The sequence below is a fragment of the Equus caballus genome, chromosome 20 (assembly GCF_041296265.1).
Source record: "Equus caballus isolate H_3958 breed thoroughbred chromosome 20, TB-T2T, whole genome shotgun sequence".
NCBI lineage: Eukaryota > Metazoa > Chordata > Mammalia > Perissodactyla > Equidae > Equus > Equus caballus.
This window is the reverse complement of record NC_091703.1, coordinates 13,963,829-13,983,013: the sequence shown is the minus strand read 5'-3', so window position 1 is coordinate 13,983,013 and position 19,185 is coordinate 13,963,829. Positions and strand designations below refer to the sequence as shown.

The 19,185-nt window shown below is 40.3% G+C and overlaps 1 protein-coding gene across 9 annotated transcripts in view; it reads right to left on the bottom strand.

Moving 5' to 3' along the window:
- The window catches only part of PHACTR1 (phosphatase and actin regulator 1), a 499,921-nt gene extending 481,123 nt beyond the window's left edge, over positions 1-18,798 (bottom strand). For 2 of the 9 annotated variants that reach the window (XM_070244093.1, XM_070244101.1), the window contains exons 1-3: positions 18,233-18,639; positions 17,610-17,656; positions 16,295-16,447 (exon numbers count right to left, since the gene is read on the bottom strand). In XM_070244093.1, the coding sequence (XP_070100194.1) occupies positions 16,295-16,397 (103 nt within the window). In that variant the 5' untranslated portion in view covers positions 16,398-16,447; positions 17,610-17,656; positions 18,233-18,639. Of the gene's footprint in view, positions 1-16,294; positions 16,448-16,732; positions 16,960-17,422; positions 17,888-18,232 lie in introns of those variants that run through there. The other 7 variants (XM_070244102.1, XM_070244095.1, XM_070244098.1 and 4 more) reach the window with 7 other exon arrangements.
- Positions 18,799-19,185: the final 387 nt, after the last annotated feature.

Below are 19,185 nucleotides of genomic sequence, written 5' to 3'. Positions count from 1 at the left end.
TATACCAAAAAGGCTTTTGGACTTTTTAATTACAACTAAATTTAGTGTGTAGCTGCCGAGATATTTTTCTTTTCATACATATGCAAACTTTGCTAGAGAAACAAGAATCTGAGCAGTTGTTGTTGGTACATCTTAGTGCTTTCTGCTTAAATTTGTCATTAAAGGAGCTGTCCACTCTAGAGAGTTCTGATATTAATTTCTTCTTCTATCTAGCTAATTTTGTGGGATTCACAAACAAGAGGGGATGGCTGCCTTGCTTTTACCATTGCTACCAGGTATTCCAGCTCCACAGTGTTCCTATTGGCCCCAATTTAGGTCTTTTACTTTGCACAACTTAAGGGGTGCACCATTCCCACAGTAGTCTGTGAGAGTAGAATTATGGAATTGTGAAGTCTACAACTTATGCAGCCATACCCCAGTGGTGGTGGCTCCCTTAAGAGATGTTTCCATGCCTGGGCATTCAGGACAGCCTTGCTTCCTATAAAAATCTGGGTCTAGGGGCTGGCCCCATGGCGCAGCAGTTAAGTGCGCACATTCTGCTTCAGCGCCCCGGGTTTGCTGGTTCTGATCCTGGGTGCGGACATGGCACCACTTGGCAAGCCATGCTGTGGTAGGTGTCCCACACATAAAGTAGAAGAAGATGGGCATGGATGTTAGCTCAGGGCCAGTCTTCCTCAGCGAAAAGAGGAGGATTGGCAGCAGATGTTAGCTCAGGGCTAATCTTCCTCAAAAAAAAAAAAAAAGATCTGGGTCTAAAATTGACTTTGTTCTGACTCTTCCTTTAAGGCTTGAATATCTAGCTTTCCTTGAATTGATGCCTGGACAAAGATAGATTCAAGACTATTTAATAGCTACCCTAACATTGACATAGTGGCTTCTCCCCTTCAGGGACTATGTTTTGGTTTCTGTAAAATTGTGCATAATTTAAAAGCCACTTGATGATATGAGATATATTAGCAAAACCTGTTCAAGTATAGGAGCCATGTTCTCTATTTATTTTGAATTTTTCTGCTCCTATAAACACTTGCATGTTGTGATATTCAGCCTCCAAGATGGTCCCCAGTGATCCCCAACTCTTGGTATTCACACTCTTGTGTAGTCCTCTCCCACATTAGATCAGATTTGGTCTCTGTGACCACTAGAATATGGTAGAAGTGATGGTGCATCACTTCCAAGGCTAGGTCATAAAATACATTGTGGCTTCTGCCTTGCTTTCTCTTTCGGTTTCTTGCTCTGGAGGAAACCAGCTGCAATGTCACAGGAACACCCGAGAAGCCTACAGAAAGGACCACGTGGCAAGGATCTGAGGCATCCTGCCAAGCACCACTTGTATAAGCCACCTTGAAAGCCCCTTTGGATGACTGCAGCTCTGGCCAGCATCCTGGCTGCCACCTCAGAACTGGCTGCCAGAACCATCCAGCTAATACACTCTCGAATTCCTGACCTACAGAAACTGTGAGATAATAAATTTTTGTTGTTTTAAGCCACTAAGTTTTGGGGTAATTTGATATGCAGCAGTAGACAAGTAATACACATGGGTTCTCAATGGACCCAGAGCATCAGTCATGAAAGCTTATGCCATCTATGTCTACCAGAAAACCAAACTCAATTAGCTAATTTTAAGACAGAAGATCCAAACAAAAGTTAAGAAAATGTTATCAAATGACAGTACAAATCTTTCCACTAGAAAAATCTTTCTTTTCCTCTTTCCCCTCATATTTGCCTTTCAAACTCTGCCCATCGTCTCTGGCTGGAATGTTTTTATTCTCATCCTCAATTCAACACCACTGTGAGACTGTAGCATCTTCCTCTTTCTTTATCTCTGTCCACCTGTGGCACTTGGTAATTTTCACTTTATATGAATATACAAACACAATAATGTGGATATTATTTTCCTTCCAGACAATGTGAAATAAAGGTTAACAGCACAGGCTGTGAGGTTAGCCTTCCTGAGTTTGTATCCAAATTCCATACTTAGTAGTTGTATGATTTCACACAAGTCACCTACCTCTTTGCATCTATAAGATGGGCCTTACATAGTACCTAAATCTTAGGGTTGCTATGAGGAATCAAACACGTAATCTATATAAAGTCTTTGGCAAAGGAAGTTCCCAATAAACATTTATTATTTTAAAAATATTATTACTAGCCTGCTCCAAGTAAGGCTGTCACTATGAAATTAAACCTTGGCATATTTCCCAAGCTTAATGCTTATTAGACCTTGGAAAAAAAGTTAGTGAGCTCTCCAAGCTTTAGTTTCCTTATATATAAACTCTCTCGCTGGGCCTTGGGAGGATAAAACATTATATAATAAATGTAAAACACCTAACACAGAGCCTGACAAATGGTAGGCGGGCAACAAATGTTCATTGCTTCCTTTCCTCTCAGCTTCTTAAAGTAGACACTGTGCAGCGTGGTTGGGGGCTGGCTGTTAAAACATGCTAGATGAAAAAAAGGAAAATGTGCTTTGGGCTGGGTACGTTGAACTGAATTGGACATAAGCCCTAACAGCTTTCTATTACTTAAATTTTGAACATGCCTGGCTAAGAGACACAAGTCACTTTTCTGATCTTGTTTAATAGTACAGGTAATGTTAAAACTTATTTATTATAATTTTCTATTTTCTACATAGCTGATTTTCAATGTAGTTGCTGTAATTAATGACATAATTTGAAATCTAAAGATGCTACTATTTCTAACTCGTGCTCACTGTACAAAATGGTGACATGTATTTGGGCATATCTTTGTGTGGCAAAGTGCTGGACTTGGTCACTTGAAAAGTGTTCTTAAAGGCAAAGAGCATGGGCTTGAATCCCATTTGAGCCCCATGTGCAACAATAGGAGGTAGAGATGTGGGCATCAGACTAGACAGCAGGAGGCTGGGTTCGCCACTATCTGGCTCTCTGGTTTAGGTGTCACCTGCTTCCAGAAAGGCAGAATGCTATAGGGGAAAGCTGAGTCAGAAAGCCTGTTTGAATCCTGGCTCCACCTCTTCATAGTTGTATGATTCCGCCGAGATTTAATTTCCTGTATATGGGGGACAAGCATAGCGAACTCCTAAGTTTGTGATTTTGCATGAAATAGACACGCATAGCATCTGGTATATGTTAGGTATTTAATGACAAATTTTTGCTTTTCTTTGCTTCCCTGAGCCTCAGTTTTATCACCTGTAAAATGGGCCAGTTGAATTAAGTCCCTCTGGCTCGGATTTTCTATTACTATAGGAATTATATCGCTAAATGAAACATTAGAAAAATCTAGGCACTTGCTCTTGGTACATAATGAAGTGCTATATCTGGCTCTAATAGGAATAAAAGTATATTGTGGTGGTGGAGAGGGGAAAGCACAAACATTTCTAAAGGTCTGTGTCTAGGAGGAAGGCCTGCCCAGTATAGATTTGGTAGTTATTTGGTTTGCAGTCTATTGCGTCTACAGATGGGCTGATAACAGCGATCAGATCACAGGGTGTTAGTCAGACAGTCTGTCTAGTAAATAACAGCAGAACAGATCCAGCACGTCAACCCAGCTGGCAAAGTCACCCTTCGGGCAAAAACAAAGTGTGGTGGACCTCTCTCTTTTAACCCAAACTGTGCCTGATTATTGCCTACATCAGTTAGAATTGACCGCCCCCAGATATGAGAATTCATTTACTTTTAAAATTAAGACAGAGAAAAGTTAAAGGTAATAAATCTGAGGAGCTCGATTTAGGTTAAAAGAATATGTCTGTGTTTGAGTGTGTGCCCATGTGTATAAAAAGAATGTAATATGCACCAGGTTGGAAAGAGCGTCTATTTTTAGGTGATGAGTCTAGTTGAGTTTTGTTGTTTGTCTATGTTTTCTAAACTTTCTATAATTATTGTGTGTTACATTGAGAGGGAAAAACGAGCTAGGAGTATAATAAGAAGACTGCCTCCCTCCCTCCCCCAAGGGCCCTGCAATTCAACCTACAGGACAGAAACCCCCCATTTCATAGTGATAATTTCCCAAGAAAAAAGGTAAAAAATCACTTTAAGAAGTTTATAATTACATAAGATGACTCCCTTGCCACATTTATATCTTGTAGTATTGAGACATTCTGCCTTTGAATGTGTGGAAATGCACGAACCATGTGTGCCCACACATCTTTCCTAGTATTGTCACGGTCACCAATATAACATAGGGCTACAAGATGTGGTGGGAAGAATCAAAAGGTTCAGGATTATTATTGTGGCTCTGTTCCTAACGGGAATATGTGAGCTTGGAAAATTACTTGATTATTGGAAACATGGATTGACTTCGTCTGTAAAATGGGGATAATAACAAGTACTTCACAAATTTCTTTTTCCAGGACTAAACCAAGCCCCTGGCACATCAAATGCGAATCCCTTTCTCACTCTTTTGCTTTCACAACTTCTGTGTACGTGTCCAAATTATTGAGCTAGCATAGGATACGGGGCTAATGTAAAAATCTGTCTGGTAGGATGATATTTGGAGAGTGGTTGTGCTTTCCAGAAACAAGGATTAAATTGGGCTAAGCCAAGTAGTTTTTTCTCAGCCTGTCATCTATCAAGTCTAGTCAACAAATAGTGCCTAATCAACTAAACAGAACTGAAGATCTTACTGCATAGGTTCAAAAGCAAAGTAAGATCTATTTTTAACTAGCTATAGCTGAACCTCTTTTTTTTTCCATCTTTTGCAACATTCTGTGACTGCCTATAGTTCTGCAAAGTGATTTAGCTGCATTGAGATTTAAAAAAAAACTTGTTTTCTTTAGATGATCTCATAAGTGTTAACTCAAAATTTTGCTTCTTATAAAAACACGAGCCAGAATTTGAAATAATGTTGGTAACTTCAAACATTTCATTCATGTAAATATTTCAAATGGACTATTAATTTTAAGTACTAATGCCAGCGAGAAAATATTGTATTTGTAGTGAAAACTTTTAATTTAGAAAACAAATGTTTCCTTTAAACAATCTCCCAATCCTTTAGATAATGTGAAAGGAATATTAAAGGTCCAGTGGGACCACATATTTAGAGGCAGATGTAAAAATTTAGTGAAATTATTTTAGGAATTACCTACACATGTCGAATATTTTGGATAGTTCTGCAAGGTCTCTACCAAGCTTTACACCTATAGAATTTATTCCCTCTGTGCTTGGCCCTTCTATAGGAGATCCAAACTCAATATATTCTAAATTGAATTTATCTTTTTCCTCCTTCCGTCTTGATTCTCTTCCTATTTCCTCTCTCAGTGAATGGCTTCATTATCCATCCAGTGGGTCCAAGTAAAACTGGAGATGATTGGAAGTATCCCTTTGTCACTTTCTGTCTGCTCACTCTGCCTCCACAAAATCTGGGAAGCGTCTTAATATTTCCAAGGTCTTTCTCTCCTGCAGAATTCACTCTCTCAATTCCCTTTTCAGGTTGTCATTACTTCTTGCTAGGACCACTGCAGTAGCTTCCTAAGGGTTCTCTTTGCCTCTAATCTTACTCCCTTAAATCTGTCCTCCATATTTGTGGTCTTGATAAAACAGATCTGACAACAGACCTCCTCCATACTAGATTGTTTAGTGGATTCAATATTAGACTTGGAATTCCTTATTTAGGCATTTCATTTGAAATATTTAAATGAAAAGCCTTGGATGCCTTGCCTCCTGCTACTATTCTAGTCTCTTCTCTCTCCATTGCCCAAATCTACAATATATCCCTCATTCTGTAACACATACAGTTCCTCTAATATATTGTACTCTTGATATATGCAGGCCTTATCACACGCCATTTCACACTGCCCAGAATATTCTTTTTTTCTTCTACCTAAATCTAACTTAAGGCAGATTAACTGTCATCTCCTCTGGATGCTAACTTGGAAACATATCTACCTCTGTCCCCAACATACACACACACACACACACACACACACTAACATATCTCTGTCTGATTGGGATACCTTCATCTGTGCTTACAAAACTCTCAATGTATACATTTTCCCAACATTTACCTTTTGAAACTGAAATCATTGATTTATTTATCTGTCCCTATGTTAGATGGTTAGCTCCTTGACGCCCAGGGATGTGTCTTTTTTGAGTTTGAATCCCCAAAACATGATTAGGATTCAACAAATAGTGAATTATAAATAAATACAATCTTAGATTTTTTTAATTCCCTTTCATTCATTTACCCCTCTGGGCTCTATTTTCCTCATCTATAAAAGTAAAGAATTAGATTAGTCAGTGGGTCTCAAATTCCAGACTTGAAACTATTTGAATCAATGAATCTGGGAGCTGCAAAAATAAAACAAAACAACCCCTAAAAATAAGAGAAACCCAAATTAGCACAACTGGCTCCCAAAGATTCTGATCAGTACCCTTGGCAGGGACTGTAGAATGTGTTTCTTGTACGTAACAAAGTTTGTGATCAACTGGCCCAGGAACGCTCTTTCAGCTTTAGAAATCCTTCAAATATTCTGTTTCCAACAGAATAGATTCCAAATTTCTTAGTCTGATGCTCAAGGTCTCTTTCCTTGAACGCTGCTTTTTTTCTCCAATCTCAGGTATCACCTTCACTTTCTTGCACTTTATGATCCTATCATATTGATTTGCTTATAGAAAGACTCGTACGTGCTAACTTTTTCTGCAAGGAACGCCCCACTATTGTGCAAACACTAGAGTGAAGTTTAGGCATCAACTCTTCCATGAAGAATTCTCTGAATTGTGCTTCTATTTTGCCTATCCTTTTTTTTCTTCTATTAGGGTACTGTGTGTTGTATTATATTGTCTGTGAGCTTCTTGAAGACAGAGAACAGTTACTCTAGAATGTTCTCTCTTTTCCTTAATGTGGCAACTTATTCATTCTTTAAATGAATATTTTTTGAGAATCTGCTATCTAAATTGAGAATCTACTAATCTAAATTTATTACTTTATGTCACTTTATCATCATAATAATAACATTGTGAGATTGCTATTGTTTTTTAAGTAGGGAAACAAAGGCATGTGGAAGTTCAGCCATTTGTCTAGCCAGTCACACAGCTGTTTGATGGTTGGGTTAGAACTATCTACCAGGTACTCTGATGTCCCTTTCTTCACACTACCATGTTTTTCTTAAAGGAACAAAATAAAAGAATGAAGGGAAATATGATTTAAAGTGGTTTCCCCCAAATCTATTTCCTCATTCCTAGGTAGATACTGACTCATTTAAATCACCACCTGGAAGCCATATTCTGATAAACTAGAGTTTGCTGTAAATTCAGAGGAAATTGGTACATTTTAGCTACTGTTTTGAGAGAGTTTGAAGGAAGAAAATTCTCAGTGGTAGAACTATAAAGAGAATTCTTTGGGGATTTGTTAGCAATTTTGCTTTAAAAAACAAAGTTCTGTTGCTTCTTCTTGTTCTTGTGTTTGAGACCATCTCACATTTCCAAAGGGTTTAAAAATTTGCATCAGGAATGAATGGCGGCAGAGGAGATGAGAGATGGGTCAGGGTAGGGGGTTCTCTCTTGGGGAAGCTGGAGCCCCGCCATTTCCTCTGAGGCTTGACGAAATTAAGACAACGTGAGAGCTCATGTTTATTGAATGCATATTAGATACTTGACATTTTGCTTAGTGTTTTATATTTATTTGTTCAGTGTTTCCAAACTTTAGTCATTCCTATATTACTTTTATGGATTTTGCTACATTTAGGTGTCATCTACACTATTATCACCTTAATGTTTTTCCTTGAAAGGACTTTAGTCAGCTTGTTTTTTTCCTTGTTTTAAGCAGTAGCCCATAAGTATGAGGTCTAGTTATATATTTTTACATTTCAATTTACATTTTTTTCTAAAACACAATAAAATAAATACATTATTATATAAAAGAGTTCATGTATTACCTGAAAATCATATACTGGACCATAGTTTGTGAAATGCTGTTTTGTTTTACTTAATCCTCAAAATAACCCTTTGGGTTAAGAACTCTTATTATTATTTGCATTCAAAAGGGAAAAGTGAGGCAAAGAGAGATGAAATAACTTGTCTGCTAGGAAGGGGAAATCACAGTTTGAGCTCAGATCTGTGTTACTGTGAAGCCTACGCTCTAAAACACTATGACATTCTTCAGCCAGTGCTGGAAAAGCTCTCATTCATACCCCCAATTTTGTAAATGCCATAATTGCAACTTTGTAAAAATATGAATGTGTATGAAAGTGACCGAAAGCATAAAAAATTAAAATACTTGTGTAGGGTTGATTTTCCTTTTTATTTTCTTGCCAAAGCCTTTAATATTATTCCTGTTTTACTTTTATAGTTGAAAAAGGATACATAGATCTGTAAGATAATCTCTCTGTTGATTCCTAGAATTTCAGAAGCCTAATGCGACGGCAATACTCATTCAATGTTATTGTGTGAGTGTGTGGGCCTGATTGTTTACTGAAACATCCTTAAAAATATTAAAAATGGTATTGGCCATGAGCTGATTTTGATGTGCTAGGTTCCCCATCCTTGCCTCTGCCAGCTCAGTCACAGAGGGTGGTACTGAAAGGTTTTGGGAAAACAGATTTGCTTGGTCAAATGTGGAGTGGCAATTATTTCCCAAGCACCTGTGAATTGTTTATGCTAATTGGGTCGTGGCTGATGCTGGCTGCGTGTGGGCTGCATCACTCTCTCATATGCCTATGTGAGAGTAGGAGTTATTAATTGATTGGAATTATCTCATTGTATTTTCATATGATTTTCTTCTCTGTCTCCCATCCTCTCATCTTTTCTCTTCCTCTTGTCTTCATGCCCCACTTTACTTAAGAGCCCTGAGTCACAATACATGGCAAAGCAGAAGCTTGTGGGGGACAGAGGCATGAAGAGTTTTGGATGGCCGTGTGCAGGTTAATTGTCAGGACCAAGAATGCAGCATCGTGTACGAGAATTGTCCTGTTCCAAGGGCACACTCCAGAAATGGAAGGTTGGATTTCATGGTCATATGCCTATGAATGGAATTGACAGGCTGGCTATCTCCACAATATTTTCCTCTTGATCTGCCTTCACCTTATCCTTCACACAAAATGTTCACTATATTAAACACAGGTTTGGAAGGCCTGGGTGTGCACAATTAGAGGTCTAAAATGGAGTATGTGGGAGGTTAGGAGGGAAGGCTTGGTAGTTAGCTTGTCATCTGTGACTGAAGCACAGCATGCTGCTTCCTGGCTAAAGTTACAGAGGAAGAAGCAAAAATCAAAAAACAAGTGTTCGTTGAGGGTGATGACTTGAGCACCATAAAAACAAGCTGGAAACTGTATAAGAAAAGTGTCATCTGAAGTACGTTTCAGAGACAACGGTCTGGGAAACGGTAGAATTACAGGGAAAAATTTGGCTAGGTCATCGCCATGAGGAGCCAGAGAGATGTGGCTGGTTTTGTTGTGCTGGTCCTGGCAGGACTCTGAGAGGCAGGTGGAGAGACATTAGAAAATGAATTCCATTGATGAATGGAAAGGGTTACAATCCGATTAGCAATAATGCCTCAAATGAGGATCCGGTTGCTTTGCAATCACTGTTTCTGCCTCAGTCCTTATGGAACAAATTAGACCCACAGGTCCAGATATGAGCCACATCTAAGACCATGACATTAAAGCCTAGGGGACAGACACAGAGAAGGAAGGCAACATGCATCCACTCAGCAAGACTCTTGGAAATGCAATGGCCAGGCTTTCAGTGGGCAGTTCTCAAAGTTCATGTCTCCAGCATGGGGCTTAGGTGGGCATCTAAAGCTACCTTCCACTGGGTCTGCTCAGAAGCAGGAGTGTGAATGGTGGCTGGTTTGAGGATTAATCAGCCAAAACGTGTGAGGACTGGATCAGGCAGCAAGGATCTCAAGAGGAAAGGGGCAGGGGAATCTCAACTAAGGTACAGCTCAGAGATGGTTTCCTCAACGTGTTCAGAGCAGCTTTTGAATTGATCTCAATTGAGTTCATCAGAGTAAACACTGAGTGGTCACTTTTTCCACAATTTTGTTTTTAGGCAGAATAAAACCTCAGTCTTCACAGACTATTGTATATTAAAAAGCCCTGCTAAGAAGGATACTACTCAGGGACCCCTGGAAATCTATTTTAAAAGGTTAATTCTCTTTAATAGTACACCAGTTCCCTCCTGCTGTGTTTTCTTTCTGCTTTTGATTTTTAAATTTCTTCTGTTTATAGGAGACGTATCAGAGTTGATGACTTTCTTCCATTCCCTGCATCTCTGTTTGAAAAGTAATGTTATCTATCCCTCCCTTCAGCCTTAAGCGGAGTCTATATTTTCAACTAAAGATGTTAATTCTTTCAAGGTCTTTGGAGGTTCTAATTTTCCAAATCTTGAAGCAAAAAAGTCCTTCCCCTGAATCCCAAGTCTCTCTTTGTTGTGCAGATTTAAGCATTTTCATTCCTTCAGTTCAGCAGACACTTAATAAATGTTAATGCTTCCATCATATACCAAGGATGGTACCAGGCACCCAGAAAATGGTATTCAAGGAGATCATCATGATCTAGGTTGGTAAAGACTCCTAAGTAATAACAAAACAATAGCATCAATAACTAACCAATGACAACAAATAATGTATTAAACACTCTATAGGCATACCTCCTTTAATTTTCAAAAACTCTTGTAAATTCAGAGCTAGCATTATATCAATTTTGATTAGGACCCTGAGGCTTAGAGAAGTGAAGCCATTCCATTTATGTGAACTCGTGAATCTAGTAAGTGTGGAAGCAGAATAATACAATATGACATGGGCTATAATGCAGGCTGAACAGAAAGCCATGGGAGAAAGGCCTGGAAAAGTCAGGCAAGGCTTCACAGAGGAGGTGACAGTGAGGTTGGGTCTTAGTCTCTTCTGGGCATGTTAAGAAGTCCCAGAGGTTTAGAGTACATTTAACTTAAAGCTAAAAATTGAAAAACTAGCTGTTTTGACACATTTCAGAGAGTGTGCAAAAGGTGAAGCTGGGAGGCTATTGGGCTGGGGGAGGAAATGGTTGAGAGACGGGGTTTAGATGAATTTTTCTCTATTTCCAAATGCAACTTGAAGAGACTCTTAGCTGCTCATTGTGGCATTCATCACTTGTCAAAACTGGCATTTCCTTTGTTGAGCAAGACAATGTAGACGACAGAAAAGATGCATTACGACGAAGTCACAATGACTACAGCACCTGGTTCCAATGCCAAGAGTTATTTAAAATGATAAAAGAGGGGAAATTGTGAGCAGGAGTCATAAATTTGATTGCCTAGTAACTTTAGTCAATTGGCTGCCTTTTAATGTATTTTCCCTTGTGAAGGTAATTTAAATGTCCAAGGATATTGATGGTCTTTGAGCAAAGAAACCTAAAGCAGTGGAAAGGGCGTACTGTGTGTGGTACGAAAAGATCTTGTTCTGGTCTCCACTTTCTCACTACAAACTGTGTGATTCGGGCATGTGACTAAAGCACTCTGAGCTTCACCATCCTGTGTGGGGCTGTTGGAGTTGGACATACTTGAATTCAAATCCTGGCTATGCTGCTATCTAAATATATCATCTTTTCTAATCTGCAAAATGAGCACCATCATTCCTCTTTCCCAAAGTTTCCTTGAGGATTAATGGATACAATGAATATGCAAAGTGCAGCACTGACACATTGTGCAGTCCTTTTTTTTTTTTTTTTTTTTAAGCCCATTTGCACCTTTCCAATGGTTTGGGTTCATTTAAAGGGAAAGACCTAGACAGAGAAAGATGCTCAGGCAAGAAGAGCTGCACAATGTGCTAAAACCTCCTTTATTATAAAACGAGAGACCAGTAGTTCTTAGCCCTGGTTGCACATTTGAATCACCAGGGACAATTAAAAAGATTCCCAAGTGTGGGGCTCACCTCCAAAGATTCTGATTTAATTGGTCTGCCGTGAGATTCAGACCTGAGTTCATTAAAACTTGCCAGGTGTTTCTAATGTGCATCAGATTCAATCATTCCTTCTCAAACTTTAACATAAATTACCTGGCAATCTTGTTAAAATGCAGGTTCTGATTCTCTAGGCCTAGAGAGCCTGAGATTCTGCATTTACGACAAGCTCCCAGATGAAGCTGATGCTGCTAGTCTGAGAGACCATACTATGAGTAGCAAGCGATTGATGGTCCATATCGGTGGTTCTCAACCTGCAGTGTTCATCAGAATAACCTAGTGGCTTGTTGAAAATGTAGCCCTTGGACCTGGTCTGGCCCTCACACGTTCTATTTCACTTAGGTTAGGGAGGAGCCAAGAGAATCCCTGAGCTATAATGTCTGTCAACTTGAAAATGCCATTAGGCTACTTTTGAGATTTTATACTATGACTTCCCTCCCAGTTCAATTGTTTGGTAAAAAAAATTACAGAGTCTGAAGTTGAGTGTGTGAGATATCATTATTAGAAATCTGGAAGATGGGTGAAGTCAAGTTTTTTGATGTCAAGACCTAGCTGATCTTCAACCTCCAGAATTCTCCTTTTGAGTTGATGGGGACCTTCACAGAACTCCCTCTGTGCGAGCAGGATTTCCTGTTCAGGAAGCACTCACAGGTTAATCAGGAGAGCATTCTCCACTGGCAGGAGATGGACAGGATGACCCTGGACTTTTTTCTGCTCTCTGCAACACATCCTGCTTTCTAAAGCAGAAGCCCTGGAGAGGCCAGCTCATCTTCCCTACCTCGGGATCAAACCAAGGAAAAATGGAAACAGGAAAATAACAGGCTGCTTTATTCAGCAGAGCAGATGACTGACTTTTGAAATCCCTGGGATTTCCAGAATCATCTGTCCCATGATAAATTCGATCACTTTTCTTCTTCTTTTTCTCCTTCTCACTCTCCTGGATTCCTCTTGCTTTTACTAGCTAAAAATATCCTCTACTTAGGGACAGGAGTATTGCCACTTTCCAAGAAAAATTGATAAACAAACATGATGGAGTCAAAAACATTATAATTCTGGTCTTGTTGCTTTGGATAACCATTTTGCATGTAATTAATAGAGAAGGGGTTGGTTTCCAAGAAGTTTATGAATTAGTAAATAAATTGATGCAAGGATAGCAATGTGGGAAATCAGAAAAACTCATATTTTCTTGCTTTCCCCTTTAAAAGCATTTACACTTGTGAGAACACTTGATCAGTCTGCAGAAACATCTGTATGAACTCGAGAATCGACAACTCAAAAAGGCAATAGTCACACACCAGGTTAGCCGACCAAGTCCTAGGTCACTCAGGTTCCAGGTACTCATCTCTGAACTGTATTCCCAGCTGGAACTTCTTCACAGAAGAGGGTATCAGATTGGGCCTACTTGACCTTACTGATATCCCTCTGTACCTGGGCTGGACTGGCCAAGTAGAGAGCTGCCATGTGTTGTGATTCAGCAGCAGCACAAGGCCCTAATTGCCTCAGATGCCTTTCTCAAGAGCCAGCCACCACGCTGCCCTCCTTCCTCTCATCCTCAGAGCCTTGCCATTGGTGAGATGCAGGCTTTAGTCATCTGCTCTAAAACATGTACATTTGGTTAAGAAAGAGAGGGGTGCAAGCCATGGTCCTCAGGCATCTGCCCCTTCACTTGGAGCCCTTTATCAGGCTGAAGAGCTTGTCTTCCAGGAAAGACTGTGGAGTCTGTGCTGAGTGGAAGGAAGCTGCTTGCTGTGGAGGAGTCAGAGCAATGCAGTGACAAGTTCCATGTCACAGTGGCAGCACAGCTCCAGAGAGGAGACACTAGGGGTGACCGGTCCTAGGTGGTAGGTCTCTGGGGAAGGTGTTGGAAAGAAAGGGGCTCTCACTTTTCAAGACAAATGAAGGAAGAGGTGGATGGGAGTACCAAGACAAGCTTTTGCTAATTTTCAGTTTTGCCCTGAGCTGGGTTTTGATGGGGCAAGAAAATGATCACTGTGTTTTAACATTTATTTAAAATTAATTTTTTTTCCCCAAAATAGGAGATTAAAATCCTTTCGGGCCACATTTCTTGTTTGCAAGTACGTGGCTTCCTCACGAAATCTCAAACAGAGGAGAGATGGCCTTTTGCCAGGCCTGTTTATTTTATTGATTTGCTTACGTGTAGTGTTTCCTGTGTGGCAGACACTGTTTTAAGCACTTTAAAATCTTACCCTATTAATGCTCTTAACAACGTGTGAATTAGGCACTATTATTGTTTTCATTATGCAGAGGAGGGAATTGAAGATCATAAAGGTTAATTTGCAGGTTCATTGTGGCAGACCCAGGATTTGAACTGAGGCAGTCAGGGTCCAGGATCTGTAACCACTGTGTTATGCTGCCTCTAATGCTGAGGAAGGTGTTCCTTTTCTGGGGTGGAGGGAGAGAAATTGGACTGGATGGACTGGTTCTTAAATGCAGGTCCCTAGACTGGTGTGCTGGCCAGGTAATCATCGTTGCAGCTCTTGCTTAAAATGCAAACTCCTGGGCTGTTTTCCTGGACTTCTGATTCAGGACATCTGGGGCTTTTGGAAATTGACCTAGATGATGATTAGGGAACCCCCACCCTTACTAAAAATGAAAGATATTTTGATTGGAACACCATTCTGATTACCCTAAAATGAATGTGATATCAGGGAGCAGCAATAGCTTATGCTACCACCTCCCATGCATCTTCTAGTCACTCCAGCTCTGGTGTCTAAACCACAGGCACTGATGGTGACAATTCTGACCACTCCGCCCCCAGCTCCATCTGCTGACAACCACCAGGCTGCCTCCAGTCCTCTGAGCCTCCCACACCCTGCCTGCTTTCCTTCCGTAAAAGCCCAGAGCCCACAGTCTTCTTAAAGGCTAAAACTGTCTCTGCTGCAAGGCAAAGTGGACATCTTTACTATCTATAATTAACTGCCGCTCCCCTTCTCTGCTCTGCCCACAGTTACGCAGCTCAGGTGGATGACCCTGCCACCGAACATTATTCTCTCATTCAAATTGAATGGGTCAAATGTAGCAATGTTTAAACACAGGACTGGAGATGGGACTGAGCGCTGCCACAGCTCTCATCCCCTTCCAGCCTCCATTTTTCGTCTACTTCTAGCATCTTCTTACTGGCAGATCCAGTGGTGGCTGGAGGTTCCAGCCAACCTCTCACCCTTCTCCTACTTCAATACATCTTCATGTCTCTTTAAGAGGCTGAGAGTGGCAATGCTGAGACACGCAACCAGAGGGATGAGGAGAATTAGCTATTGTATCACTTTGCTAATTTAAGCTCTGCTGATGAGCACACTGACCCAAGCAAATCAACCAGGCAATTTTCAGCCCCTCTTGACTTTAAGAAAACTGGATCATGTCCAGGAAAATGAAGGAGGAGGAGAAGGAGGCGGTGATAAACCCTCAAGGTTGCCATGAGAAACTGGCTTGAGAGTGAGGTAAAACCAGTTCAGAAGAGATCATTGATAAGCCAAGGCAGAACATGATTGGTGCCCCACGTGAAGTACCCCTCACCACCTACGAGTGAGAGATGCCAGCGTTATCAAAATAGCATTTCCTTCTCAGCTCTGCCTTGTGACTTCCAAGAATTCAACTACCTTTCTGTTTAAGAATACAGTCATTGCCCTTCTCCTCAGCGCATCACTTGTACCATTTGGGACATGCCCATCATCAGGTTGCTTTGACTGAATACCCTAAATAGCATTCCATAGAAAAGAGAAAAATAATGATTCAAAAAAATCTCCTGCCTGTCAGGAGATCCCATAAAACACTCCAGCTTCCTTCTGTACTGTAACATGCTGGCAAAATGTTCTAAATGCACCCTGGAACGGAAGAACAAGTAAACTGGAGCCCAACTGACCATCTGGAAATATGTAATAAATGTGCATATCAGCCATGCTTCATGACAGGATTGTTTCTTACTGTTCCCCGAGTATACTGTTAATTCCTTGAGGCATTAACTGAATTCATCTAAAATAGAGAAGGCAGCTCCAGAAGCTCAAAGCTTATCTCAGGAGCCCCTAAACCAACCGGATTTCAGTCAGCTAGCTCAGAGTGCCCTAGATCTCATCAAGTGCAGTGGTCGCAAACGCAACCTTTTCTGGCCAGTAAGAGCATCCCCGATGCCTGTCAAACTTAGGCTTTGGGTGCAAGGAGGTGGGGGAATCATTTTCCAACATCGTTTTCCATGAGGATTTGTTCTGAAACTTGGGTAGTTTGCTTTTTTACCACATCCAAGAAGTTTGGATTTATTCATTCTATTATATGCCTGCCTTGATTCCATCAATGGTTGGGTAGAGGTTAAAATTTAGAAATCTCAATTGTTGAACTTCTGCAGTAGAGCTTAAATGGCTACAGTCGGCACTGCACTAATATAAAACCAACATGCAGGTGAGAGGACTTTCCTCTCTTTCTCCCATCTGATTACCTTGAGCTCCTTGACTGTAGAAGAATCGTTGAGCCGACTCAACATCCAAGAGTCTATGAGCAGACTCGACATCCAGAAAATAATCCATTTTGGGGTAATCCATCCTTTATGCTCCAAAAAAAGAGTTTTAAGATAAAATAGTCACTTGTATGCCTAAGAAAGAGGAAAAAAAACCCCACAATATTTTAGACTGTCAAATAGATTTTTAAAGCCCTAAGTATATATGTATATAAATAAGTATAGATATGTATATATATTTTACAATTTTTGGAATAAGAAATATTCTATTATTTTACTGACATTTCAAATTCTAGAGCCACCTCTCAACAAAGCTTTTCTATTGTATGAGAAAAATGCAACATCTAACCAACATTCATTAAAAGTAATATATTTTACTCAGAAAAAACAGATGATCCAGTCTAAAGAGAGATAACCTACCAGTCTTTCCTTGCTGTATGTTAACTGGAAAATATACTGTGAAATTCATGTGCTATCCATTTTCAAAAGGTCTCTGTGATTAATGGCATCATTAGTGTCAGCCGTTCCGAGTGTTGGTCCTTTATTGATCCAGGGAATTCCGACTGCCCTCCAGCAGAGAGACTTGCCTGGGAATCAGAGCCTCCACTTATAGATGCCTTACTTATGACACATGCTGACACGTTTGCTGTAAAAATGCCTTGAATCCCTTCCTTTTTAGTGATTTCCTCCAGCACATTTTATAAAGTGCTCCAAGATCATCATCTGATTGCGCCTAACACAGGCTGCTTTTGAGAAAGAATTCTAGTTTGTACGGCAGTGACAATTATCTCAGAATCGCAATGATCCCCATAACATTATCATGCACTAGCCTGTCAGGAAGCTAGCATCCTTCATTTAAAACATTCAGCCTGTTGGGTTCTTTCTAGCATATGGAGCTTTTCCCTGATTCTTGCACAAATGAAGTATCTCTATTTCTGCAGATTGTTTTTGCAAAGAATTAACAAGGCAAAGTCATTAAAATCAAGCTCAGAAAGCTAATCCAATTGGTTTCTCTTTCTAACAGTGCACGTTTTAATTTAAGAATCCGAGTCTGGTAAGAGGAAACTTTTAAAAATACCCAAAGGTACCCCAATGGCAAATGATACTTACTGCAAAAAAAATCAAGGGCTAACTTCCGGGAGTAAAACCAAGAGGAATTTCAGCCAGAATGTCTTTGATCTCACTAAATATTCCCAGTGAAAGTAAACAATTTTTATCGTTTGATTAGAACGGTGATGAATAATGTATACCGTCCACTGGACTTCCTTTATCAGATAAAATGGCCAGAGCACGTTACCTTAGCAACGGAAGGTGACGCCAGCCTCAGCCTCTTTGTATCCTCCACTGTTAAGGAAGAAAATGACCAGTTTCCCGTGTAAAACTTTGGCAGAAAACCATCACCATCAAAATCTACATGTAACCATCACGTGGGTCTGTTCTCCATCTCGCTCTCCCCCTCCCATTTCTTACGCAGAGAAGTGTCATAATCATTAAAAAATGGTTTTTGGTTTAATAATTTATTTTTATAGCCCCAAATCCCACTTTGATTTGCAATTACAACAGGATTACATGATTAAACAGTTAATATGGAAGGAAAGTTGTCTAGAAACTGTCGGGGGCACCAGTTCTTACCCTAATGCCGGCTAAAGGTGGTAGAAAGGCCATTTTAGCTAGCATATGTTAAACATTCCCTTGTTATAATTAATACACAGATCAGTCACCAGCATCTAGGCTTAAAATAACTCTCTTCCCTTCTGCGAATCAGTCTCTGGAAGAAGCTTAAAAAGCTGTCTGAAATTTCCCAGGTTTTGAGAGATGCATTATAACATAGATCTTTGGGGAGATTTCTCCACCCCATAAAGGAAAGGTAGCCAGAAAAGATATATGAGAGAAAGAGTCTTGAAGTTAGCAGATACTCACCAGCACTTGTTGTCCCCTTTCCACAGGACACCGTACAGCATAAAACGAAGCCGTGCAATGCTGCTGAGCCCGCAAGCCCAAATGAACAGCTTCTAATTTTCCCTTCAATCTCAATTCAAGAGCGCTGAGCAGAGGAAAGTGATGGATTTGCCCATTTTATATTGTGATGAAATGCAACCCCTAAGAAGAGATCTGAGTGGAGCTGCTCTTTAGAACACATTAGACTGCTAATTTAAGAAAATTGAAAGGTTTTGTTTTACTGTCTTTTATGTGTTCTCTCTGCTACCCCCTCAATTTAATTTGCATTTAAAATTATGCTCGTGTCTCCTCGGTTCTCCAAGGTGTGGAGTACTTTCTAATCACGACGGCTGCTGGGGTAGGGTTTGGTGCAACGCCACTTTTATTCTGAGCTGCAAAACAAGGTGGGTATTTATAATTGTGAGCTGTTTTTTGGGGTGAAATACAGAATGAACATTTGGTTTCGCCCCCTCCCTCTTCCCTGGCCTTTCTTCCTCTTCCTGCCACTGACTGCTTGGTCAAATCTCCAGCCCAAATCATGCCAATTTGTCTAAATGCATTCCTCTCTGTCTGAATGTAACAAAATATTCGCAACGGCAAAAAGAAACTTGGGTCAGATACCTGAGCTTATTCAGGTTGGATATCCTCCCAACCAAACGTCAGTAAGGACTTTTAGGCACAATATTTTGAGATCCGCTCATGAAAGATATAATGATAGCCAAATACAAGCCCTATTGTGAGTTTTGTATAACCCTCTTACACCCTTTGTTAACCAAGCAGAATTGGTCATAAGTATGGCATGGTGTGTTGGATTGTTAAGAGACAGAAGCTACATTTGAGAAGCCTTGGAAGGAAGACCACCAGACTCCCCACTCCCGTGTACACAACTCTGCTGGCTGCACTTGAGACAAACCTGAAAACCTCCTGCTGTTTGT